At 42.9% G+C, this 27,501-nt stretch overlaps 1 protein-coding gene and 1 long non-coding RNA gene across 3 annotated transcripts in view; one reads left to right on the top strand and one right to left on the bottom strand.

Moving 5' to 3' along the window:
- LOC121094625 (acyl-CoA (8-3)-desaturase-like) lies at window positions 1-14,635 on the top strand. Its single transcript, XM_040608531.1, has 11 exons — window positions 1-2,875; window positions 6,746-6,856; window positions 7,305-7,502; window positions 8,529-8,630; window positions 8,822-8,950; window positions 11,047-11,104; window positions 11,523-11,599; window positions 11,738-11,835; window positions 12,201-12,297; window positions 13,427-13,506; window positions 13,707-14,635. Exons 1-11 carry the CDS (start codon window positions 2,657-2,659, stop codon window positions 13,834-13,836), a joined length of 1,299 nt encoding a protein of 432 aa, XP_040464465.1. The 5' UTR covers window positions 1-2,656; the 3' UTR covers window positions 13,837-14,635.
- Window positions 8,949-27,501, bottom strand: part of LOC121094626 — a 42,018-nt gene continuing 23,465 nt past the window's right edge. For both annotated transcript variants that reach the window (XR_005829902.1, XR_005829903.1), the window contains 4 exons: window positions 21,764-21,848; window positions 18,129-18,397; window positions 10,603-10,724; window positions 8,949-10,010 (listed from right to left, as the gene is read on the bottom strand). This is a non-coding gene — a long non-coding RNA (uncharacterized LOC121094626). The remainder of the gene's footprint in view (window positions 10,011-10,602; window positions 10,725-18,128; window positions 18,398-21,763; window positions 21,849-27,501) is intronic.

Genomic DNA, 27,501 nt, shown 5'->3' with positions numbered 1-27,501 from the left:
TTCCAAGTACTGAACACAATTTATGTAAGGCTCTAGACATATTCCATGCTAGAACATAAGCACATGGTAAGTGTGGACACTTGTGAACTTTTATTTAGAGCAAGATAAAGAGTTACAAAATGCAGCATGACAGCACAGTAGAAATTATTCCTCCCATTCTTTTATCACTGCCTTCTAATGAACACTAACACATTTCTCTTTCACCTAGGGTGGTTCAACTATTGCCACATATCAGGAACTTTTAAAGTGTTGTTTTGGGCTGGACTGATTAATTTGCAAGATGCTACATGATTTAAACGAATTAGAATTGCATAATTTGCTGTTCTGTGTCAGCCAGAAAGACTGCCCACTCCATGCAGGGCAAGGCAGGTGTCGCTGCTATGTGGGATTTCAGCTGTCTCCATCCAACTGGTTTTGGACTACTGTTAATTCATTGGGAAACACGAGGAAGACAAAACCCAAGACTCTGCATTTGCCACTTTGTGGTCTGAGGCTGGCACAGAGCGTGCTAAGAAAAATAATTGTAAGCTGAGAAGCTTCATCATCACTTACAGCATAAATACCCTGTAAACTCCATTTCAGAGTCCCTTAAGGACAAACTCTTCAAAATAAAACTCTTCTATATAAATTAAATGGTACCTTTATCCTGATGCAGAGGCTTCTCAGCTAATCTCTGCTTTGATCAGCTCCTGCAGAGGCTTCCTGCATTGCCATCTGCTTGGGAGGCAGGGAACGCAGTCATAAGTTCACCTCACCCTGCTGAGGTACCTTGGTCAAGAACGTGGTGTGGCTTTCTTATCTTTCTGTCCTTCCTGACTTTGCAGCCTCAGCTGAGTTGTTCAGGCTCTCTCCGAACGGGGAGCTCATCACAGCCACCACTTCTCTTTTAGCCGCAGTACGTGAACTGGTAGCTGAGACCTAGAACTTGTTAGTTTTCAGGCAGGGACCGGGCATCACTGCAGATAATATTTGTGGTTGTAAATACAATAAATTTATAAACATAAAGTTTGGGGTAAGGTATAAAACTCGTGATTTGGTATTTAACCCAGTATTGCATTACAAAGGGATAGGATAGAAACCTAATGAGGACAGCCTATACTACACCTGCCTGCTGCTTGTACCTTCCTCAAAAGCACCCAGGGCTAGTAATTTTGTATTTAAGAAAAAATCAACAAGACTAAGAGAATCCTAAACCTCAAGTCGGGCAATATTTTGTATATGTGGGGTTAGTTTTTTCTGGGTCACCTGCAAAATTGACGTGACTTCATAGGAAACATAGCATTGCCTTCTCTTTGCTATTTATTGCAGCTGAGAACTCTTACCTCTTTACTGCGTAGCAGATCCTCTCTGAACGTCAGAGATATTTAAACTTTGGCTCTGCAAGACCAATATTTAAGCAAGGTTCATTTTGTAAACAGTGCCATGAAACAGAAATTAATTAGAAACTCCTAATCTACAGCTAAACCTGGTGTTAACAGTTGTAGTAGTTGTTGTTGTTATTATTATTCCCAACCCCAAAATATTTTAATGTCTGTTGTTGAGTTATGAGTGAATTACTTGAACAGTAAGATGACGGAATGACTGGAAGACACAGGAAAGTGAAAATAACTGTATGCAAAGTATTGTCGATGTGCAAGCTAAATTAAGTGGAGATAAACAATGTTTTCTTAATGCGATCTTTCTTTACTCTGATCTGGTGGTATTTTGATCAACAATGCTTTTAGTTAAGAAAAACACATGAATTTAGCGTGCCAGGGTCAATGCAGACTATTTCAAAGACCTAGAACAACCTGAAGTTTGAAGAGCTCCCTTTAAGGGCACTAGGAGCTACCTTGTGGAGAGATTGCAGACCCTGGAGCATTCTGCTCCTTCCACTCTGTGAGCCTACGAGGTGGCTCTGTGCCTCGGAGGCAGGAATTACAATTAAGTAAGAGATGGTAGTAAACTACTTTAATAGCAGCTTCTGGCTCTCCGCACAGGCTCCTTTACAGCTTTACATTTAGCTCTGTATGACATTATGAAACTCCACTGTATGGTAAACGCAGGATTTCCTGACACTAATGACTGATTACAGGATTATGGGACACCGACAGTGCTTCATTTTGCTAAGAAGGGCTCTTCTTGTACATGTAAGAATATTCCCTACTGAGGCGCTGCCCACAGCCTTCCCCAGATCTCTCCTGGCTAATCCCCACATTGACTCCGCAGCCTGGAAGCAAGTTAACAGCTTACCTCATCCAGTTGCTAATGCTCTGTGAAGGTGCTCACTTAATAGTCCTTTCTGTCATTTTGCCATCTCATTTAACTGAATTACAGATACTCCCCCTAATTTTTTTTCTATTTATGCATATTTGTGTTCAGTGAAGTAGTCTACAGCTCTCCTGAGTAGTCAGACCTTCCAAAGGCAATTGGAAAGGGCAAGAAGGAACAGGGCTTTTATTCAAGGGTGTGTCGAAGTGTCTGGTGTGAACGTGGAAAAGGAGGGAGCTACGGCAGGGTGTGTTTGGGCAGGGGGAGCCGGCCAGCCCCGGCAGCGCAGGGAGTGGCTGCAGCAGGGCTGTATAACGGGCAGGCTGGGAGGGTTCGCTGCCTGCACACGGCGCTGCAAAGCTTAGACTAGCGAACCTCCCTGCCGACTGCACTCCAGCCGGTACAGATGGCTCCACAGACTGGCTCCACTGAAAAGGAGACGCGACCTGTTTCAGCCTTTCCACAGCTCTTCACCTGGGAGGAGATCAGAATCCACAATGGCCGTGGTCAAGGGCAGGAGCAATGGCTGGTGATCGACAGGAAGGTTTATGATGTCAGCAGGTTTTCCAAACAACATCCTGGAGGTAGCCGAGTTATTAGCCACTATGCCGGGCAAGATGCTACGGTAAGATCTAGGAGGACGGTGGAAGAAGGTGGTTCTGTTGTCAGGGCAGGACAGCGTGGTGGGACTCCAGTGGAGTGCTCGTGGTAGAGGCTGGTGCTGTGCTTGGTCAGGGAACGCGGTGGACACATCTGTGCCATCCATAAAAATGCCCTTCTGGTTACCTGTGAGGTCAGAGTTGTCTGCTATGCAGATTGTAAAGCTCTGTGTAGGTTCATTACACCTTGCTGTAAACAAAGCGATACCCATGCAGGTTCTCTTGCTACAAGGCGTGATCGGGCAAGCTGTCCTCCTGCTGCCTGAAAAGCGTCTCTGTTGCAGCAGTGAGAAAGGGAAGAGGGTCAGGAGCATGTTGCGCAGTGCGTGTCTTTACTTTAAAGGCTGCTCTTTCAGTGTCAGATGGATGTGAGCAGTGATAAGCAAATGATAACCAAAGATAGAAGCGTTGGTAGATAGACAAGTAGGAGGTAATATCAAACCTAAAGCAATCCTGGGGGCAGTGAGGCAGGAAAGTGGATACTCAAGGAAGAGACGCTGTTTTGTGCAGGTAAATGGAGGAGAAGTGAGGCCTGAGCAAAAAGTCTATTTCAGATAAGGGGGAGGAAGAAATAAAATACAGGAAAAATGACTGAGAAAGCAGCAGAATGACATTTGGCTGCAGAGGATGAGAAAAATTTCTACAGATATTCACTATTTGAAAGTAGGTTTACCAGAAATTCCTGCAAAATTCTTTGATTTAGAGGATTTCTCTAAAACACTTTGTTGCTTGTTGGCAGAAATAATAAATCCTAAGCAAATCCCACTGTTTGCTGAATGTAGACACTGAATTGCTGAACAGTCAGAAATGTGCACATTAGAAACGTGACCAGGATTAGGGCATAGGCTTGTGACGTGGGTGACCCAGATTTAATTCTTGTCACAACAAGACTTCTTGACTTCAAGAAAGTTGCTTAGCCTGTCTCATTCCTCAGGTTTTGGTTGGTAAAATGGGATAGCACTTCCTAACTCACAAAAGTTATTTTCAGATGAGTTATTTTTCACATTCCTTTCACCCTACTTGAAACTGAGACAGGAAAATACCGAGTGTTCTCAAAAGAAGGAGAAGATGGTTTCCAAGTCTTGTTGGTTTCATTCTTCAGCTCAGTGGTGGATGCAGCCCTGTTTTAAAGAGAGAGTGGCACCTGTATAACACGGTGTGAGGCTGCCAGTGCACTGCACGGGGAGCCAGATGGAGAGGGGACACATCCTGCCCACCAGCCGCCACCAGCTCTCCCACCAACCTGTTACTGTCCCAGTAATTCTGTCCCAGGAAACCTTCTGTGTGTGCTAATCCACTAAAGTGATTATAAATCACTATATAATGCACTGATCTAAAATCTAAGGGGGATTTAAGCATGCTGAAAGTCTGCCTGTTTTGTTTGGCTTTTTTAACGAAAACCGTGCTTTTAATTGAAGATGAAGGTGCTGATTTGAACGCAGCACAGCTGTTTCAGAGGCTACTTTGTGCCATGCTGCAATGAGCTTACTGCAGTGATAGAGACAAACAGCGAGGCTGCCACTCTTAAGAGCATCAGACCAGCCTTACCGTGCAGCCCAGGGGTCCCCGAGCCTGGTGCCACCTCCTGCTCTTCCTATTAGCGACCTTTTACAAAAGGAGTTGAGGAATACCAAATGCATGGAATGGTTTGTCCCCAAGCTATCTTCTCCCAGCTTCTGCAGCCACCAGCGCAAGGATTTGCATTTAGATTATGGTGCTTTATAGACACCCAGGGGTTTTAACCACAGCAAATTTGTTGGTATGAATGAGTTTAAAGCACGGCCTTTGATCTTAGTTGTATTTATTATTACCATAATATTACAATCTGCTTTTCCTCATTGTTACTTATGTACATTTTAAAGCTACTTCCTGGTAATTTCATTAATGTGTTATGAAAACAGTGAATACAGTTTCCATCATTTTCTCAATGCTACTTATGGTTTTGAAAGCTTGTTACCTCTTTTCCAAGGCAGCCTTCCAGTATGAAAGCTGCTCCAGAGCTCTCTGCATCTTTTCTTGCTACCTATAGTTCACTACATCCCTCTGAAGGCAGGAGGACTAGGACTATGTGCAGTAGTCAAGGCTGTGGGTACAATGTGCATTTATGTTGCATCATAACAGCATTCTGCTATCTTGCTCTTGATTTTTTTTCTGCCAATCTTTATCATTCTTTTTGCTTTTAAAATGCTGCTGTGTTCATATATTCTGAGAAACACACCCTTACAGAAAACCAGGACTGGAAAGTGTCCCATAAGATCATGTGGTGCATGACTTTGCCTAAAGCCAGGATCCAGGATTTTTTTCCAAGTATTCTTGACTACTCTAGATCCCTTAACTGTATATATATGGTGAGAATTATCTTCCTCTAGAGCTCATAATTATACATATATATATATATTGAAAATTTTCTTCCTCTGCGTGGATTACTTTTAAAATATAGACAATACACATTGCAGAACATTACGCTGATGCCAGACGTTGGAAGTTAGGTGTGTTGCAGATGATAGCCCTTAAAATTAATCTCTTGTAAGATGATAATCAGGTCCTAAGAGTAGGGAGGAGAAAGGAGAGGTTGCAGGGCGGAAAGGCTTGCGTTTCTGTGATAAGAATCTGATACTGATATTGTACATAGGAAATTCTGCTTAAAAGGATTCTGGCTCCTGTTCCTAAGCTGCAGTATAGATACTTACAGCCTGACTCAGCTTTTGAATTCCTGGCAAGAGCAAGCTACGTATAAATGTATAAAAAACTGTAGGACAAGGGGTACAGAATCATGAAGGAAATATTTCCCTGGTCCTCTGGGTCTGGACAGAGTCACTCATTTGTCACTGTGACAAAGGGCCACTAGCTATCTCCAGAAAGCTCTGTCCAAAGTCACCTTGTGCCAACTTCTAAAGTACTCAGAGCCAGACCGACTCTGAACAAGAGACTCCAGAGGGATGTTGGACCCACAGGCACAAGGGAAGTCCCCTGCCCTCTTCCAGGGGCTGGATCCTGACCAGATGTGCAGAATTTTTTTTGTGTCATGATCACCCACATTTTTTTCAGAGCCAAAATCAGCAAGTACCTGGCTGCTCAAACACTGAGGGTTCTGTTATATCTGCTCTTTCTGGAAGACAGAGCATGGTCAGCTTCTTTACCGTTCTTCTGGAAAACTCACTGAGGACATGAGCTGAAGAAGAGTTTTGGTTGATGTGGAATTTCATCCTTTATTCCATAGTTTCTATTTGATTTTGAAACTGGTATTTCAAATGGTCCTTGGACAGACTCGTTTGGGTCACTAGAATTACCCTGTTCCCCAAAACATCAATCAGCCTGAAAAGCTACAGGGATCTCTAAGAGATACCCCGTGAGTCCTGCTGCGTATGGAGCTCCGGCGTGTATTTCCTATGGCCCTAGTGTAATAAAGCAAGGCTTTAAAAACATCATCCTAAGCATGGCAAAGACACACCTCATTCATTGATGTATTTTCCTGCTCCTGAGTCCCATCCATAGGGCAGGGCTGCTGGCTGGAGCCTTCTAGGGAAGGACTGTGCTGAAACAAGCAGATGAAAGAGCATGTTTCCCTCTGCAAAGGGTTTTTCATCAAACACTTTCATGTTTATTACCAGCCTCACCCAATTACTTTTGTGAAATTTAGTTTCTTGAAACTTCTCCAGCTTCCTTGGGCCAAGCTCCAGCTGATGGCAAAGAACTACAGGAGCAACCAAAGGGACAACACTGGACAAAGGAAACTGGATTCTGTATTCTGTCAAAGACCTGGGAAAAGGAGAGGCTCAGCATCTGGTGTTTAGTCACGTACCCTTTCTTACCCCCTTCCTCTGTGTGTTTCTCAGGATGCCTTTGTCGCATTTCACAATGATAAGTCTCTGGTGAAAAAATACTTGAAATCTCTGCTGATCGGGGAGCTGGCACCAGACCAACCCAGCTTTGAGTCCAATAAAAAGGTAAGTGTCCTAGAATCTAGCTGTGGGAATGGCTTTGGAGGACTATGGGAGGAGGAGGAAACAAGAGAGCCAGCAGAAATCCTTTCTGGGGCAGCATGCGCAACACCGTGCCACGGTCTGGGTGGCAGGGAGGCAGCTGGCAGCAGTCATGCATGGAAACATGCGCTGTCCCAGAATCACTGAATCCACACCTGGGTGTGAGGAACGAGCCCCAGAACCCCACACTCTGTTCAGTTCTTCCCACTGCCATGCCTCAGCAGCAGAGCCTGCCGGCAGCTGGTTTCCCAGTGTCGAAAACCAAGATCTGTTGATCTCATGCCCGTTTTCGCACACAGACCCCTCCGACAGGACATCTCCTCCAGCTTCCATGGATACCTTGGGGTGCCTGGGTCTGCTCTGTTACCTTTTCAAAGTAAACACTGTGCTAATATTCACTTAATACCCACAGAAATCACTTTTAGAGGATTTTCGTGAGCTCCGCTGCGCTATTGAGAAGATGGGACTCCTGAAGCCAAATTACACCTTCTTCTTCCTGATTTTCCTTCACCTCCTGGTACTGGATGCTGCATCCTGGCTCGTGGTATGGTACTTTGGGATATCCTTAGCACCTTTCCTGGTCGGCATTGCATTCTTCACCGTGGCTCAGGTAAGCTGCTGACAGCCATTCAGCACTGCAGGGATGTTTGGTTCCTTTAATGAAATGCTCGTATCGCAGTCACAGCTTTGCTGCCCCTTCTTAGATACTGTTATGGGACCAAAGACAACAAGCACATTCTCCATCACAATTTTTGTTGCCTCCAGCAAATCTCGTTTTTCTGACAAGCTGCTCACCAGGGCTGGTGGTATGTTGTGGGGCTGGCAGTTTCCCAGGAGGGGATGAGCTGACCTAATCACCCCAGCAAAAGAGGGAATATTTTGTTCTTAGCTCCACTTTCAGCTCTATGTTCCTTCTGTTTACTGTCTGAGGGCTCTGGTATTTGTTGAGTCCTTTATGAGCCAATTTCACCCACTAACCCTGAAAAATTTTCTGCTGGATTACTAAATGGAACCATAGAAGGGCATGAGACATGTCAGGGCCAGGGCAGGGAAGGAGGGAATAGGACGTTGTAGCCCTTATATAGGAGAAATTGGAGGGCGAGGGGAGGGAAGCAAGATTTTCTAAGTAGCACTGAAACCTTAGGTTTGCTCAGATATCCATGGAACCAGCGCAAACTCACTCTTTTTTTTTTTTTTTTTTTTTAATAATCTAATTTATTTGCCAGTACCTGCTATGGCAGATACTCCTCAAAGAACATTCTTGTATTTCCATGGGAGTAGAAATGCAACAAAGCTATGGATTTGGAAATTATTACACTTTCTAACTGGTTACTTGAAAATTATCTATTTGCAATGAGAACAAAAGACTTCCATAGTGTAACATTCAAGTTAATTGCAATGATGCTTTGCTATGTTCCCTTAAGCTGTTACAATAAAATCAATATCTGGTATTGAGCAGCGCTGATGGACAGTAGCCTGCAAGTTCTCAGTGCTGAGCACATAAGACAGCTGGTAGTGTTTCTTGCCCAAAGCAGAAGGAAGATGCACTCATGCTAGGAAGTTACAGCGATTCCTGAGGCAAATTAATGCAATGCCACCGTGATTCTGTTTGCTCAGTGATCCTTTTGTCTTCCAGATCCAGATGGGCTGGTTCCAACACGATCTGGGGCACTGCTCTGTCTTCAGGAAGCCTAAATGGAATCGACTGCTGCAGATTGTTGTGATAAATGTTCTGAAGGTAATTGCTTCATGGTGGGAATATTCTCTGGGGCTAATCAGGACTAAGCAATGAATGGGAGTGTCTGTACGTTCAGGGAGTATCGCCTGTGAGGGGAGTGTAGCGCAGCCATCAGTGAGAGGTGGATAAATAGGGATGGTGTTGTTGATATTGTTCAAGTCTGAATCCCAGATCTTCAACTTTTCCTGCAGGGGTTGCCAGCCAGCTGGTGGAATCACCTGCACAACCAGCACCATGCCAAACCTAACTGCTTCCGCAAAGACCCGGACCTCAACATGCATCCTCTCCTGTTCAGCCTGGGGAAAACGCTCTCCATGGAGGTGAGCATGGGGAGGGCTGGAGAAGCAAACATTTTAAGGACAGAAAGCTACAGCGTGAGGTATAATAATAACAATTCTGTTTGTGCCTTTCTGCATAAACTCATGATAATTCCCAAAATGTTCCAAGATCTGAGAGCCTCCTGTACCGAACGGCTGTTATGACGCTCAGGCACCAGCTCCCTGAGAAGCATAGGGCTTAAGTTCTCTGTGTTGGTAGAAAAGCAGGACAAGCACCTTGAAGGCAGTCCAAGAATGAGTCAGTCCGCTTGGCATCAGCGCTAGATGTTGTTAGTGATGCTGTAGATAGTGAGTCAGATGTTCCCTCTGGCTCCTTTTGGCTGTGGGAGCTGTTTGGCACCTAAATCCTTCGGGACCAGTATAGCTGCTATGCACAAAACACAAGCGTAGCAAAATATTTCTTAATCACCAGTTTTATGGCTTTTGTAAAAATAAAACCCATGAACAGACCCTCCCTCCACCCCTACGATTTCGGACATCATCAGGGTCGGCAAGGTCTCCTTTGCCTTTTCGTTCCTGGCACTTCTGTTTGCTCGTGGGGTGATGAAATGGCCTCTTTGCTAGATAAACAGCCTCTTAAAACAAAACTCTCTCCTTTAGCTGGTAATAAGCAATGAAGTTATGGCTCTCCAAGGCATGTGGAGCTGTAATATTCATACTCCCATGGAAACACAAAAATGCTCTTTGAAGAGTATCTGCCATAGCAGATATTAGGCAAATAAAACAGATTATTTTTTTAAAAAATGAGTGTGTTTGCACTGGTTCCATGGATGTCTGAGCAAACCTATGGTTTCAGCGCTACTAAGAAAATCTTGCTTTCTTCCTCCTCTCGCCCTCCAATTTCTCCCGTCTAAGGGACACAAATCCCAGCTCTGCTGCCTCAGAAAGGCTCCTGTAAAGGGAGTTCGTACAAAATACTTACTCATAAAAACCTGTCAGCTGCAACTGGGAAGGATTTTGTCAGGGATCTTCTAAAAGATCTCTCATGGCTATATATTAGCATGAGCATCCAGAGTGGGCTGGGTGGGCTGTGCTGGGTGGGCTGGAAGTGAAAATGTAGGGAATTAGCTCTCATGTCTTCCTGCTTTTTGATAGAAAAGGGTCAGGCACACTGTGGGTGGGCAAAATGGGTTTCACTGGTTTCCTTTAGTCTAGTTCATTTGTTTTGTTTAGTCAATTTCATTTGTTTTCTTTAGTCCAGTTAATTTGTTTTGGTTTGGTTTTGATCTAGTGAAGACATCTTTGAGGTGTTCAAGTTTTTTTCTCAGTGGTGGAGGAGCTGTGGAAACAGTTTGCTTTACCTCCTTATTATTTTGTCCTTTGAAGAATCATAAGCACAAAATTTGCAGATGATGTTAAGAATCCTTTTATGTAAATACTGAAAAAATACACTGTGAAGAAATTAACTTATTTGTGCTTTTTGGTAAAAAGTTCATCTCTTTTCTGTTTCATGTACTTGAAGGCAAAGTATATGACAAAACAGCAAGGCAGATGTCTGTATAGAGCTTTTACTACCTTGATGTTGCAGAAATGATGTTACGGTCATTATAGGACAGCATCCAAATGCTTATGTCATTTCTGACCACCATCTCCTCTGTTACTCAAAATTTTGGAATATCTGCATCCTACCTTACCTGATATGGAAATTCAGCTGTAGCTTTCACAGCAAGTGCATCCGGCATCCATCCCCACTGAGCTTCCCATATCAGTTTTGATGTTAACCCGTTCCTCCCTGGGCACCACTAGCCTCAGCACCCTACGGTGAATACATGGAATTGGTTCCATCAGACTTTCATTACCATCACTAGAAACTTCTACAAAACTCAAATGACTTGTGAGCATTTGTGTATCCTGCCATGAGGTTTGGAACTCTCCTAAAAAAGGCCCTGCTCTGACATTGGCATAACGCCGACATCTGGATAGAGAGGCTCAAACAAAATCTGATTTTCAAGAAAAGGGGTTGAATTAGAGAGATTAAGAGGTAGCTCTCGATGTGTTCATTAGTCAGGAATAAGAAATACCTAATGAAGGGTCTCAGGTCTCCAACCAGCCCATTACAATGTCTTTTCATTTTTCAGCTTGGAAAAAAGAAGAAGAAGTTCATGCCTTACAATTACCAGCATAAGTATTTCATCTGTGAGTATCCCCGCTTCCTTGCAGTGCCATAGGAACTTCACCCAAAAATCATGGCTGCATCTCCTCCCCAAATTAAAGGGTTTAAAGGTACTCCCATTGAAGTGACAGCTTCAGAAAACTTCCTTCACATTGAAGAAAGTTCACTTGAGGAGGAATTGCCCCTCATGTCTCTGTTAGGATGATGTGATGGTAGGTACTAGAGAGTGCATCAAGTGTGAGGAAGAAAGGAACATGGAAGAGACAAGGAATTGGTGAGATGAAAAGAGGAAGAGATCATGTGTACACATGGAAGTTAGTGTAAACAGGAGACAGCAGTTTGTCTTCTGCTGAAAAGAAGAATCTTCTTATAGAAGAATATTCTGGAAGATTTCTGATGCAGTGAAATTATAAATGTGTCTGTTTTCCTTCTTTCCTTCAGTCCTGGCCCCACTTGCACTTGTTCCCTTCTTCCAGCTGTCCATATTCTACTTCGCCATCAAGAGGAAGAAGTGGCTGGTAAGCACTGCTTGCATGGCCAAAAAATAAGATGATTTTTTATTGCTGTGGTTCAAGTAAAGGGGAGGGAGTGGAGGGAGTTAAACAACAAAGGTTTACTTTCATCTTTTTTTTTGTTTTGGTTTGTTTTTTTTACAGGACCTGTTATTGGTTGTGTCTTTCAACATCCGAGTCTGTCTCATGTATATTCCTTTAATGGGATTTAACAACTTCATGGTGTACTACTGGCTGTCCAGGTAACACACAGCATACCCACAGCTCCTGTCACTAATATTTGTAAACGATATTGAGCTTCAATGGAAATAAATGAAAAATAATCATACTCACTATGATTTTCTCAGAAAGAAATAGTCAACCAAGAAGTAACAGTATAACTGCGGGGGGGTGTGCGTGTGTGTGGCTGCTCAGGGGCATCTGTAACTCCAGATATAGTGGTTCTCAAAAGGAACTCCAAAAGTGAGGAGGCAAAGAGATGGGACAGAAAATTCTGAATTATGTAAAAGCGCTCTTTTACTAAAGATGTGACTCAGGAAAGTATTTTGCTGGTACATTTGGGTGGGATTAGAGATACGATTAAGTGTTTCTGTGTTTATCTGCCCAGGTACCTGGAGAGCACCTGGTTTATTTGGGTGTCGCAGATGAATCACATTCCAATGGACATTGATTATGATAAGAACAAAGACTGGGTATCTACTCAGGTGAGAATCTCCTTTCTTCTGCTCTGCTGTTCTGAATTACAGGGCAAAGACGACATTGTTATTCTCTTAGCTTTAATGCTGTGCTAATGAGATTTGTCCTTGCCGATCGTTAAAAGGCATGCATTTCTGTAGTAGCCAAACCATTTAAAACTAGCTGGAAAATGGGACATCTAGCTTTAAAAAAACCAACCCTATTTTTTCACTAAAAGGTTTTGACATATTTTCCACAACACTTTTCCCTTCCTATTATGAAAAAGTACTGATGGTGTGATAGTCCATCTCCTTCTCAGGCCAATTAAAAAGAAGCAAAGTGGGACTAGATACTGTTAATTTTTTACCCTATAGGTTACAGGTTTCCTGCAGAGAAGATAAATCTGACAAAATTTAGGTCTGATAAAAATGAATATGTAAATACATCTTTACTCACACCTATACTGCCTCCAGCAGTATAATCCCACAAAGTGGGTTCTAAGGATTTGTCCTTATATTAAGGGGAAAAGAACCCAGCATGGTATTCATCTGACCAGATCTGGATGTCTACATGCGAACACCTGTTACATTCACTGGAGAGGCAGAGCCATTGCTAGAGCACGATTCATCTTACTCTAAAATAGACATCTAAATCAGGTCAGATGAATGTGGGACCATAAAAATTTATGTTTTTCTCCATTGACTCTAAAGTGATGAGATCAGATTCAGATTTCAAATTAAAGGTGTCTGAATTAGGTGAGATGAAGCCTATGTACACAAATCTTTGTTCTCATACTTTTGCATTTGACTTTACTTGCACTAGTTGGAGGAGACCAGAAGAATTTTTTTGTTCTTTATTGGGCATCTTTTCTTTCCATTCAAATGAAAGAACCCTTTAAAAAATCACAGCTAGAGTTGTGTGCATGCCAGTGAAGAAGTTATTCCTGAATGAAGAGCCAGCCGAATTAACCTGTATCCCAACAACCCATTTCAATCTAGGCTTCATGTAATTCTTCAGGGCGGTGATGGCTATAATCCCTGACACTAACTTGCCTTTTATGCTAGACAAGGGTAGGTAATGATTGCTGGGGTTCAGTTCTCAGACTTGCATAAAAATTAAATCTAAATCATGTGTTTATTTGGTCTTTTTTCCTCCTAGCTCCATGCAACCTGCAATGTGAACCAATCTTTGTTCAATGACTGGTTCACTGGGCACTTGAACTTCCAGATTGAGCACCAGTGAGTATGATTATGGGGAGAAGGGTGGGAATAATATGGGGCACTTAAAACTGAGAAAGGCCATGTAGTCTCACATTAAACCATTCCAGGAGACCCTTTGTCCTCCTTCTGGGGGACGGCAGGGAAATATTTTGGACAGAGGGAACAGGGAGCGGTGCAAGCAAAGTCTGACAATAACTCTCTCCCATTCAATCCCGCAGCCTTTTCCCCACGATGCCTCGACACAACTACTGGAAAGTAGCTCCACTGGTGAAAGGCCTTTGTGATAAGCATGGCATTGAGTATAAAAGCAAGACTTTACTGACAGCCTTTGTAGATATTTTACAGTAAGTATCAATTAACGAGAGTTTTGCACTGGAATAGCATGTAAGGGAGGGACGCAGTTTCAAATCAATATCCTTGAAGAGATATTGATTTGTCTTGTGAGGCCAGCACCTCACCACCCTCACAGGGAAGAAATTCTTCCTAATATCTAAACCTAGAGTTTATTTAGGTCTTTCTGAAAGCACTTTGATTTTCAAAAATTTTCCACATTTCAAGGATTTTTTTGTCTTCCTGAAATCTTCTGAACTCATTCCCTGTAGTCAGACTTTTCCGTGTGATGTCCATGCAGTTTTTAACCCTTTTTCCCCCCATTTACTTCTCTTCACACCTAAACTACAGTTTGCTTCCCATGAAGTTGAATATTGTCTCCCCTAAGTGATTTTTCACTTTCTGTTCCTGCAGTTCGCTGAAGGATTCTGGGGAGCACTGGCTAGAAGCATATCTGCATGGATAGAAAGCAGCAGCTCTCAAAGGGAAGCTCTTCACCAGACAACTGCTGCAAAGAGTCAGCACAGACCATCAGTGTCTGTGCATCTTCTGGCATAGAAACCTGGGAGCTGGGCAAAGCTAATTTCAGTAAGAGTGGGTGGGAAAGTGGTTTAAGGATACATTTTTTTCTTGTTCCCAACCATGAACCTCTATTTTTCCTGCTCTCAGTCTCAGAATTTAGAGCCATGATGAACTGAGCCATTAAATCGGGAAGAAGTAGCTCTTGAATCAACTTGATCAGTCCACTGGACACGCCAGCTTCTTGCTTATGGAAAAAGTTTGAAAAGAAATTCCTCATAAAGTCATGGAATCACAGAATGGTTTGGGTTGGAAGGGACCTTAAGGATCATCTAGTTCCAATCACCTTCCGCCAGCCCAGGCTGCTCCCAGCCCCGTCCAGCCTGGCCCTGAGCACTGCCAGGGATGGGGCACCCACAGCTGCTCTGGGCAGCCTGGGCCAGCGCCTCGCCACCCTCACAGGAAAGAATTTCTTCCTAACATCTAATCCAAATCCACCCTCTTCAGCTTAAAACCATTCCCCTTTGCCTCATCGCTACAAGACCTGGTAAAAAGTCTCTCTCCATCTTTCTTCTAAGCCCGCTTCCAGTACTGAGAGGCAGCAATAAGGTTTCCTGCTTGGTGTTTCTGGCTCAGTGGATCAGTGGTGATGGGACAGGACAAAGCAAACTGCAGTAAGTCAGGACACATTAGGATATGGGGGAGTCTTTAAGGGATATTCTAGAATTGATAGTAGAAGTATGCAAAGGACAAGACAGCATGGGGTATGTCCCCATTGCTGCTGATCACTGTGCACTACTTGCTCTAACTGCTTCGGTGTTGTAACTTGTACTGTTTGTGGGTTGCATAGGGAGGCAGGTAACTAGATGCTAAGTTGTACAGCTGTAATAGCTGGTTTGAATGCAGTCCAAAGAGGTTGTACAGCATGTATTATTTATGTGCATAAATATATGTGGTGCTTAGGGACTTGGTTTAATGGTGGACTTGGCAGTCCTGGGTTAATGGTAGGACTTAATGATCTTAAAGGTATTTTCCAACCTAAAAAGATTCTTTGAGTCTATGATTCGATGTATATATTTCAATTGAATGGTGACTGTGCTGTCTGATTAGCTTTCTGATGTAGACAAGCTCTGAATAAGACTAAGAGGCCCAGGCACTGAGGAGTATGTCTGGATTGCAAGGGTATTTAGGGTACTCTTGATTTTATTGAGTTTTATACATATTAATTTTTCTCTAAATGCTGATTGCCTGGTGATTTCAAGGACCTGTGGGCACCTACGTTGGTTATTAGGCAACTAAGTATATTTGTGGCTCTGTTCCTATAGCCAGAAAAGGAATTAAATCCTATCTAATTATGTCATCCCATTGGGTCTTGCAAACTTTTTTTCTCTTCCAACATCCCCAAGAACCAGCTCCTTTTTTGGAACTCTTTCTTACCAGCTTTGTGCCTGATACTTAGCTCTTTGGCCTCAAGAAGGACCTAGCCCCTCTGTGCTTGTGGTCAAGGACAGCTTCTGCTAGTGGAAAGTGTACCGGCCACCTGCATAGATGCCCTGTACCTCTCCAAGAACACTATGGGGTTTTGGGAGAGCCAACAAAATGAAAAATCTAGGAGCGAGCCTCTAGCAGAGTATTTTTCACTGGAAGTGCTTTAAACATTATGGGAAAGGTAAACTGTAAATGAGAGATGAGCACTGAATAACACAAAAGAAATGGAGGATGCATGAAAGAACAAGGAGATGTGTGAGTACCAATTAACAGCAGGACAAAAAGGAGAGGGGAAAAAGGCTGAGTGGTGATAACATGGTTATTTGGAAAAGCTAGAATATAGGAAAAAAGAGAAATTATAAAAATATCAGTAAAGCTCCTCTTCATGTTTTTTAGATCAAAAGTCAATACCTGTTTTAGAGAGAGAGTGTGACCTCTAATTAATCTTGCTGATTTTGCAAAGGAATGATGATTCAATGATGACATTTTCCGATCTCATTTATAACTAATACAGGCCATTTAGGGGCCAGTTGAGCCATACTGGCAAAACCTGTATTGTGCTGTACTCACCTAACCAACCTAAAACCACAAAGGCAGCTTATAATGGCAAATAATTAGGCAATTTGCTCCTAAAAGCAAAGACCACGTAGAAGAAAAGTGGTTCTTCTCCTCTGCCATTCACACCCAGAACTCTGTGCCCCAGCTTTCAGCGGAAAAACCACCCAAAGAAGGAAAATGTGGAAGATCGTACAAGGAGAGACCACCGTGAACAATGTGACCCATCTGCAGCACGTTGATGACCAACTTACCTGTGTTACAAGCTACAGCCACCAACAGCCGCCTTCGAGGTAACAAACCATATCAAGCCCAACACACAAAGCAGAAGGAGTTTGGACTTCTATTTTTGCCTTTGTTTTTTAAGAACATCTCCATTTAGTCTTTTTTTTATTATTATTATTATTTTGCGTGTAGGTGCAGGCATTAATAACACTGTTCTGGTTATTTCCTAATAATAGCTGACAGATGTCATTGAAAAGGATCCTGATTAAAAAAGTAGTTTTAAAAAAGTGCTTTGAATGTAATTTGAAAATCCCTTCCAACTAGGGCCTAGAGAAATTCTGTGTTCCCAAATCCAGGGTTGGTTAGAAAGGTGATATCCACAATTATGTGCAACAGTAGTAATGTTTTGTAAGTATTTCAGTGATAGTGCTGTCTTAAGATGAATGCAGAGATTTCACTGCATGCTCTACTTTGTAATACATGAAGACATTTTAAATAGATATCTTGGTGAAGGTAATATAAATATTAGGGATTCCTACTTTTTTTTTTTACCAGTGAGACTTGAAAGCTGTGCTGATTAGATCCCGAGTCGCAGTGAGATCCTATAAATACAAGACTGACACAAACTGGTTCTTTCTGGTGTCAGTCTCGTAAATCAAACTGATTATTCGTTGCATTTAGTTAGCATTTTACTCATTGGAACACAGTAATTTATTGAGTCTGTCTTTTTGCAACCTCATTTTAATTAAAATGTAATTAAATGTCTCTTTAATTGATTCAATGGCTGCTCTGTGAGAATACTCATTTTTTATCTACTTCATAAAGGTTATTAACAATTAAGCTGGTTTACCAAATTCTAACATGGTTCACAAACTTCAAGGGGCCAGGGTAACAGCTGATGAGAGGCAAGCCCTTCATTTTGCCTTTGCACTACTACTGAGGTCCCTAATGGTCTGATTAGTACTAATAATAGGTACTAATTGGAAATTTCCCCAGCTGTGACGCTGGTATAGAGGGACAATAAAATGTGCTCAGTGCAAGCTTGTTCAACAGAAAACTTATGTGACAAGAGGCTAAGAAGACTGAAATACAGGTTTTGTGCATAAACAGTCTACTGGAGACTGTAATCTGACTCATCATGTTTTTCATAACCTAATGTTCCCTGCAAGATGGTAGATGTAGTCTGGGATACCCAGAAGAAACAGGGAAATTGGGGAAATAGCTTGCCAAATCCTGTTTGCTTCAGGAGTTTATACTGAGATTCTACTGGAAGTGGTTTTGCTTATACAGGTAGAGCAAAAAAGCAGAAGAAATGAGGCAAGGTCACTGACAGCTATTAGGAGTCAGATTGTGCTCGTGTAAATATAGCATGTCGTGCAGGGTAATGCAGCATGCCTTTTATTCTGCAGCAATCCTATGCCCAGCTTCTCATAGTAATTCAATGTTTAATAAGGAACAGAGACAATCTTTTATAGTAAAAGGAGGAAGAATGTTATAAATCTGTTATTTTTTCTTCCACTTACCTTCTTGTTCTCATATTACACAACCCCAGTATTTTCCTTTCACTTCTCAGCTTTTCGCTCACTCTCCTCTTGGATGATTTTGATCATTGCCTCCCTTAACTCTTTTCCGAATGGGTCTTCATCAACCTCTTTCCCACCTTCAACTCAGCAATATTTCCTGTCTCCTCATGATTAGACAAACTCCAGGCTTTCTACCCTGTAGGCTCTCTGAAAGGTTCGAAGGATGCTGACTTGGTGGCTGTTTGTATGGGTAAGTAATGTCGACAAAGCTGCAGCAAACATACACAAAAAAGAATTGTGAAGCTTTGAGGATAAGGATAGGCTTGGCTTAACAAGGCTTATTTCATGATGAAGGCAGGCATGTATAGCATTTCCCTCTCCTAAATTTTTATCTTTGCTTTTGTTCTTCACTCAGGCTTTAGATTTAGGGATGCAATTGGATAACATGGTTTGGGTGGAATCTGAAAGAATTTAGAAATGGCAAGAATAACTCCCTTTTCTACTGACACCTTGCTTTGTGTGGCAGGACCTCAGCTTAGCACCTGCCCTCTTACCTTTCCACATGGTAAAATGATTCCCATAAAAGACTACTTCACTCATTCCTCTTACAACCCACTGCTGCAAAAAATTGCTAGCGTTCTTCAGTGTTATTGCATAAACTCTTAAATAATTGGTGGCCAACTTGTCTGTTGCCTGACCTGAAGGGAATTACAACGTGTATATATATAGTGTATATCCATTCAGAGACAGTCAGGCAGAAATAGGGACGATATCTACAACGCAGTGTGATGATACAGGTGACTGTGTTCCAGCTTACCACCTACAATGCCTTTTCTTCAGGTGTTGCCTACAGCCGGCACCGTAGGTGTGTTCTGCTATTACGCTAAAGCTCTTCAAATGCTGAGCTGTGCTCCTGTGCATGTACAGAACTGCCTTGGTCCGAGCAATTTCCCTCTTAGCACCCACCTGAGGGTGGGGCATATTCGGTTTTCCTGCCTGCTGTATCCCCCGAGGGGCCTGATCCCACAAGCGTGCTTGGAACACGCTTGACAAGTGCTGTCAGGACTCTGCTCTTCAGAGAACATTCCCATTTGTTTTCTTTCTAAAATGGAGACGGAAGAGGTCATCCTCCGCTTTTTCATAATACGGTGGTTATACCGTTGGTACAGCAGGTTTAGATCTCTCTCTAGCAAAAGCAATCCGAAGCCACAGCGCCCACCTCTCAGCACGTATGGACAGGGTGGTGATGTCCCCCTCCCCCTGGCAGGCGTACCACCATGCAACAAAAAATTGCAACTGGCAGAACTGGCCTCTCATTCATGGCATTTCTTGTTTGGTTCTTTGAATGCTTCCAGGGCAGGAATTCAATCCCCATTTTAGATGCTTCTATACCTTAGGTTCAATAGCTACTGATAACTGCAGGAGCAATTTCCATCCTCTGTAATTGCTTTCATAAGAGCACTGTGGTATCTGAGCTGTTATCTCAGGCAGCCTAGGCCCTTAAGTTGTGCTTCTGAGCCTGTTCTTGCTCCAGCTCCACAAGGGACTAGAAAATGGTGTGCCAGGACTGAGTCAATTGCTCAAATGTTAATTTTCGGTATGCTTTCTGTGGAACTGCTACCAAGGAGCATGCCCTGTGCACACACTGCAGCCTGGGAAGCACCATGGTGGGTCTCTGGTACTAGGAAGAAACACTTTAAAATGAGGATAGTGCCTCTCCTGTCCTCCCTTTTCTACTGACACCTTGCTCTGTGTGGCAGGACCTCAGCTTAGCACCTGCCCTCTCACCTTTCCACATGGTAAAATGATTCCCATAAAATTTTCAATAGCAACAGCAATAGCAGTAGCAATAGTACTGAAAATGAAAGGGAAAAAGAAATAAATCCCAAAGAAAAAAATCCCCCAGACAAGTGATGCGCAGTGTGCTTGCTCACCTCCCACTGACCGATGCCCAGCCAGTCCCCGAGCAGCTATCGGCAGGCCCCTGCCAACTCTCCCCAGTTTCTATATGGAGCATGACGGTTTATGGTATAGAATGTCCCCTTCGCTAGCTTGGGTCAGCTGTCTGGGCTCTGCTCCCTCCCAGCTTCTTGTGCACCTGCTCACGAGCAGAACATGGGAAACTTGAAAAGTCTTTGGTTCAGAGTAAGCACTACTTAGCAACAACTAAAGCATCAATGTGTTAAAAACATTATTCCCATACTCAACCCAAAACACAGTGTTGTACCAACTACTAGGAATAAAACTGACTCTACCCCATCCGAAACCAGGACAAGGTGCCAGTTTTGCCTTGCAGCACATTCAAGAGTCAGTAATGGGCTCGTTAACGAACTGTTGAGTTCAAGTGGTCACCTGGACACAGGGGATAAAGTGGGGAAGAGGCCAGTGTAGTGATTCTACGTTAACATGACATGTCAGGCAACGTAGGCATTCCCTTTGGACTGGCACTGCTATTGTATTGACAGCGTGTACAGGAGTGTTGCCAAATGCACTTCCATAAGAATACAGTCATCTCTGTGCTTAATGTATATAACTACAATAAGAACTAAAGATCAAGTCAGAGATGGTCTCTTTAAGTGTGGGTAGTTTTTACTTCCTCAACACCTTAATGTCTTAGAAAATTATCTAAATGGGGACAAAAAGTAAATAAATTTGTTCAGCTCCTACTTTCTTATGCCATGCAGTATCAGAGGGTCACTCAGACCGATTCTCTAAGTGCCCATGTGTGACAGCAGCTTCAGTCTGCTTTGGTTTAAGTATCAAGTGTAAAAAATGTTATGTATTTAGAATCACCTATTTATCAGTGCACAATTGTTGCACCAAAAAAATGGTGCACTGATACACACAGTTTTGTAGCAGCACAGTATGGAGAACATTGAGTAAGAGCAAGATAATTATGCAAATAAAGTCTATATACTCTGCAAGAACTGCCACGTACAGAAATCTACGTGACCCTAATTTTCACTCTGATTCATAAACCATTTTGGTGAACAGAACCGTGCATGACAGTTGTGTATCGTTCAGTGTGTACCTGGAGCTTGCTTACACAGGCATTTCTACCTACTTACAACCTCTTACACCAGCGTCACACAAGACATCAATTACTGCTGTCTAGGGGGCTACTTAGCACAACAAATAGACAAAAAATGTCAGATCAGAGTAATATTCCAGCCAGCCCACTCTCCACAATGTGGATGCCTGAAGAAGGATATAAAAAGAGATTCAATAGGGATTAATTTACAATGCTTCTTTTATTATCTTATATGGACTGACTATGTGGTGACTTATCCAATGTGGGAAAGAAAATACCAGCTGCTCTGGCCACTGAGGCTGTTGCTGGCAGTGATTTAAAGGGTGGCACTTCTTAGGAATTACTCACTCCACTTCCACTGACCTACTAGGACCTTTGAAATCTCACCCTCATGCTAGATGCCCCAAGTATTAACCTAACCTTCTATTCCTCTTGAATTACAAAATAGCCTAAGACACTTTGCCCTGTTGCAATGCAAGTGGATTTCCTCATGAAGCTGAAAAAGGATTTATCTTCATTTTTTAACATTTGTTGAAGTGGGCACTAGAACTACACACATCATGAGAAAAAAACCCCACAGTAATAATACACAGGGAAGACTCACCACCGCTTTGCCTCTGTATGATTTTTCCTTCCTGCATATTCGGAGAATACGTACTCTTAGCTATAACATCGCAGTAGAAGCTTACCTAAAAATAGAGAGTTATGTCATTAAAATCTGTTATTTCAAACTAAGATTCCCTGTATTATTCCTGTTATGTCAGGGTGAGCAGAGTCAACGGATTTTGGAATGTTATACCTTGCTTTCTATCAGGGCCTGCTGGGATTTCTGATGCACTGTTTCAACACCCCATTATGAAGCTCCAGTTTGTTGAATCAGAAACACTTTTATTCACCAGCCACGCACATCAATGAGCAAAGCAAAGCAGGCATGTGCTACCCATAAAAATACTCATTATAACAGCTTGAAATGTCAGCTGTGGGACATGAGCTAAAAGTTTGATGTTGCAGCATACAGAATTTGCTCAATGTGTGATGTAAGCTTCTTAACCCTATGAATAAAGTCGCAAGCTGTGGGTGTGTGAAAATGAAAGAGAGGTTCTCAGGGTGCTTTTAAATCCTTTTTCATTATTTGATTTATTATTATCCTCATGTCATCCTTTTACTGCCCTTACCAACTTCTAAATAAAAAAAATACCTTCCATGCAAGGCTGTGACATGCTGACAGTCAGTCACCACGCACCCATCCAGCCAATTCCTTATCTACCAAATAGCCCATCCACCACGCCCGGATCCCTCCGCTTTAGAGAGAAGGATGTTGTAAGGGACCATGTCAAAGGCCTTACAGAAGTCTAGACAGATGACATCGTAGCTCTTCCCTCGTCCACTAACGTAGTCACTCCACCATGACTTATTCATTCCTCACTTGCCAGCCATATACAAGTTACTTAATATTTTTTTTTCCCACTTATGGTAAAAAGCTACTATAGACACAAGCAAGACAAAAACCTTCAAAATGGCAGCCTGCATTGTAGCAAAAAAAATAATTTCCATGTGTAGTTTCTCCTACAGCTTTCTTAACACAAAATCTTGCAACAGCATGGGTTGTCCCCACTATTTGCCAGCTGGCAGGTTTAAACTTGCAGAATTCGTGTTCATTCTGATTAATTCATTTTTCCCTACATTTATTTTTGATTTATAAATTAAAATGAACTATTAAAAGCTTCCAATTGGAGTTGGATTTATGCCCCTGCTCTTTCACCATTTGAAGTATGTGGAAAGCCTCCACTTTCAGTGGTCCCTAACGTATGTTGCACAAAGGGTGACAGAGGAGTGATGGGTTACAAGTCCAGTGTTGACCCCACAGGTGCTGCACAAAGTTTGCACTTTATAACAACGCTCACAGATTGCAAACCTAAGCCATGTATACGAATTTTATTTACTATGCAGGAAGACTTGTAAGCACAGTTTTAGGCAAATTAGTAGCCCATAGCAATTATTTACTGTCTAATGCATGTAGTAAATGGCTGGGATCAGCATGGTGGTGGATCTTCTATTGCCTCTCCCTGGTTGTAGCTAAAACTCTGCAATATTTCCTGCCCAAGCTGTCCTTCGTTGCTAGATCTTTTTCTGCAACAAACTACTTAGATTGAGGGCGAGCTCCCAGTGGTGGTTTCTGCTTTGGACAGACTTTGTGGGCAGGTAAAAAGGAGCAGTTGGAGTTTGAAGGCAGGCCACCTCTAACTAGCAGCAGTATGCTCTTTTTATCCGGAGGATGTTAAGGCAGCAGGCTGGGAGCACGTCCTGCCTTCTGTGCTCTCTGGCATGAGATAAGATTTAGCAGGGTGTGATAACGTAGTAGAAAAAGTACTGAGGAAACTTTTCCCTGACTCAAAAAATATGTTATTGGGACTGTGATTTACAGTTTGACCATCCCTCCAAAACCTGTCCTCTTCAATGAACCAAGGGACATGTGAGAAGAAAAATCTCAACTCCATTTTCCTCCTTTAATCGTTTTAATTCTGTGTATCATAGGCATGAGTTCCTCATTCTAACCAGTTACATTTAAAAATATTTGGTGACTAAAGGTACTGTGTCTTATTTTTAACTAACGTCTCCTTTTTTCCTGTACGGACCGTTAATTTGCAGCCTTGCTAATTTCCCAGTTCAAAATCAGAATATCCCTAGATAGTTTCATTGTAGTCGTAAATAGGATCTGTGTAGGTTATCTTGCCACCTTCATCTCTTGCTAATAACAACTTGTGAAGGGATTTACCTCAGGGCTACTCTCCAGTTTTGCTGCTCGCTCTTCCCGCTCTGAGTTTCTTTGATAGGAATCCTGGTGGGGTGTCACATCTAATGCCCAGATGGAGGCAGCCGGGCTGTTTCTGTGTGAGCTGTCCTTCTCTATACAAGCCTATTGATATTTCTTACCACAGGTACACCCAGTGTCTTATGCACAGCAAAGGAGAAGAGATCCCCGCTAATTTCTTGCAAATTGTAAGTATGCCAAGAGTAACAGAAATAAAGGCAGCAAATCTAAGTAGTTGGCTCTTCCAGGGAGCTGTACAAGAGCCCTGCTCCCTGCCCTCACATTGTGATGCCTTTCAGGCCTTGATCAGCATCGACTGCAGTCCTTCCACGTCGCCCTCTTCATTCAACTCAAGTGGCTCTTCTCCCCTCACCTGCTTGTTGCAGCAGGAGAGACAAACCCAGGTTTGGTTCTCCATGCCAGCGCGGTTTCTTCTTTCTCACCAGCGTTCTCCTGGAGTGGTTGTTCCCCTCAGTCCTGCTCCCTAAGTCTGTAGTACCATAACTCTTCTGTGCCTACCTCAAGGATCCTGTTACCTCCTTTTCTCTCAGCGCCTTCCCAACACCATTCCAGCCTGATTCCCTCAAGCTCCAATTCTCCTTCTAGCCCAGCTGCAGTGCCCTTTACCCTGGCATGGACAGTCACCCAGTGTCAGCGTAGCTGGGGCTGGGTCAAGGGAATAAAAGTTTGCCTTCCGTTTTGTTCTTAATGAAAGCATGACTTCAGAAAAAATCTGTGGAATATAACTTCCTTTGCTGCTGCTTCTTCAGAGCTGCAATGCTTGTGGAGCAGAAGATTCCTGGAAAAGGATCACTCTCTTGACAAGCAAGTTTTTTAATGACCTCAGATATTAAAAGCAAGGTTGAGGCACTGCTGCCTTGTTTATACAACTACTTTATTATCTTCCATGAGGGTGTTGTCACTGTTTAGTTGCATGAACCAAGGTGTGTCTTGCCTTCTTCTTGCTGTAGTGTCTGAATCTGCTGACAGCAATATAATTCCTCTTGTCCCTAAAAAACACCCTTTTAACATGTTTCCCACTGTAGAGCTACCCTAGGGACAGGGCAAGGTTGCACGGGTTTTAAATAAAATCTATGGCAAGGTGATCAAGAGTTGTCTCTGATCATGGAATGGTTTGGGTTGGAAGGAACCTTTATAAAAGACATCAAGTCCAACCCCCCGAAACAAGCAGGGACATCTTCAAGTAGATCAGGTTGCTCAGAGCCCCATCCAACCTGGCCTTGAATGTTTCTGGGGGTGGGGCATCTACCACCTCTTAACCTCATAATCATAACCAGTATCTCTTCCTCTATTCTTTTTATAAGAAAAGCTGGGCTGTGTCAGGGCCTTGAGTACACTAACAGGTCTTAATGGCCCTGAACAGCCTTACCTGGACCCACACCTTGACCAGGGTTTCCATCTAAACTCAGCTCTGGGTCTTCATTCCCTCCCTGAGCTCAGCTAGGCTTGGCCATGGATCCCACTGACCCTGACCCATGGACCTGCTTCATCACCACAAGCTTTTTCCTGGTTTTGGGACTTGGTTGGGCCTGGCTGCCATCCCAGACCTGCCTTGCTCAGCTCTCCAACACTGTGAGACAGATCCTAGCTGGCATGGCCCTGCTGCCTGTGGCAGTCCTGTTCTCCATCTTGTGGGGAGCTGCGCACCTTGGCTCTGTCCTGACAGACTGCTCTTGGTCTGCAGCTAGAGCTTGTACCTCAAGTGCCATCTAGGTCTTTCTGTGACTAGCCAAAGAAGCTTCCCAGAGCATTTGCAGACTTCTAAACTGACTTGCGTCCTGCTCATTTCATCTAGAATCACAGAATATCTTGGGTTGGAAGGGAGCCCTAAGGATTATCGAGCCCAACTCCCTGTTCCTTGCAGGACTACCTAAACCACACAACTAAGAGCATCATCCAGATGCTCCTTGAGCTTCGAGAGGCTTGATGCCATGACCTCTGTACTTGTCGGAGTGCTAGGAGAGGTGGAAAATCCTGGCATGATTTCCACAGGAGGAAATCTGTTTGCAATTCAAACAGTTTAGAGCTAAGGCCTCTCTCCAGGAGAAAAATCGGAAAGAATTAGGAAAAATAATCCAAGTTTGCCTCCTTGTGGTATTGTCCTGCTGTTACGCTGGAAATGAACCACTTTTTCCTTTCTTTGTATGAATTCCTCCCTGTTTGCTGCTGAGACTGGAACAGCTGTGTTCATAATGGGTTTCTTTGAGCAGCCCATGTCTTTCAGCACTTCAGTCGTTATTTTGGAGACCCTAATGCCGGCCAGCGCTGTTCAGGTAGGACAAAGACATGATGCAGTCAGTTTTGCCTGATAATATCAGGCACTACAACACAGTGCTCCTGCATTGAAGTCCTGTGCATAACACAGAATTTTACCCAAAGAAGCGTAATGACAATATGAAACACCTTATTATCTTTCTCCTGGATTACTACTGCTATCATTTGAATTAGGTGCATTTGGAAATGAAAAGGCAGTGCGGTCGCTAACTATTTGTTTATAGCACACAGTTATGCAGCTGGAGTTACTCAATAGAAGCACAGTTCGGTGTGTAAAAGAATCCAAACTGTCTTCAGCAAGAGAGTCTGGTACTGTTTAAGACAGTGCAGGAAGCCAATAAACATTAAAAATATAGTAGGAATATAAGGACTTGCAGGGAAAAAAAAGGAATTACAGGGAAAGGCTCAGGATATGGTTAAGGGCCTTTCTCCTTACGCAGCCCCCTCCCACAGGTGAAAGAGACCCTCATCCTCTGAGAGTTTTATGAAAAATCTTATGTCCAGGGAGGACTGAAACAATATTTTTTGAGACTGGTTGACTGATTCACCAGCAAAGCTTCAGCTTGCTTACCAGCTACCCCTGGTCTTTGTGATTCTTTCAGCAATAAACAAAACCACACACAACCAAAAGCCAAAGCCACACCAGGCTACACACTTTTAAAAATTATTTCTGAATTACACAGTTATCAGTCTTCTTAGGAAGTAAGGAACCTTGCCATCAACAGCTGTAACAAACTCATAGAAATGAACAAGAGGAAAATCTTGGACAACTTCTCATTCCCAGCCTAAGAAAATGCAGAGTACAGAAAGGCAAATTCTGTACTTCTCGTTTAGAAAGCATTAAAAAAAATAATTTCAGAATTTTGCTAAAAGTATTTGATTAAAATCACTGGAAGATCTCTTTCCCCAGGACAATGGGCAAATTACAAACCCCACAATGGCTAGTGGGTAAACCACATGCTGGGTATGTGGCTAGCTGTGGCCACTTGGAAATACTAGTTTCTAAGTAGCTCATAAAGAGAGAAAAGATGAGATAATAACTTGAACATTGTGGGTTAATTTGTAATAACAGTGCATTTGGAAGCCAGGACTACATGGGACTTAGAATTTACAACTTTAAGCCAAATCCTGTACATTTAGAGCAGCCACTCCAGCACCTGTAGAAGGAGGACAGCTGTCCACATGGGAATTCACAGTGTGAAGTTCACAACAGCGGCTTGCAGATGTTTTTGCTC

Source organism: Falco naumanni, chromosome 10, assembly GCF_017639655.2.
Source record: "Falco naumanni isolate bFalNau1 chromosome 10, bFalNau1.pat, whole genome shotgun sequence".
In the NCBI taxonomy this organism is placed as follows: Eukaryota; Metazoa; Chordata; class Aves; order Falconiformes; family Falconidae; genus Falco; species Falco naumanni.
This window is presented reverse-complemented; position numbering and strand designations above follow the sequence as displayed.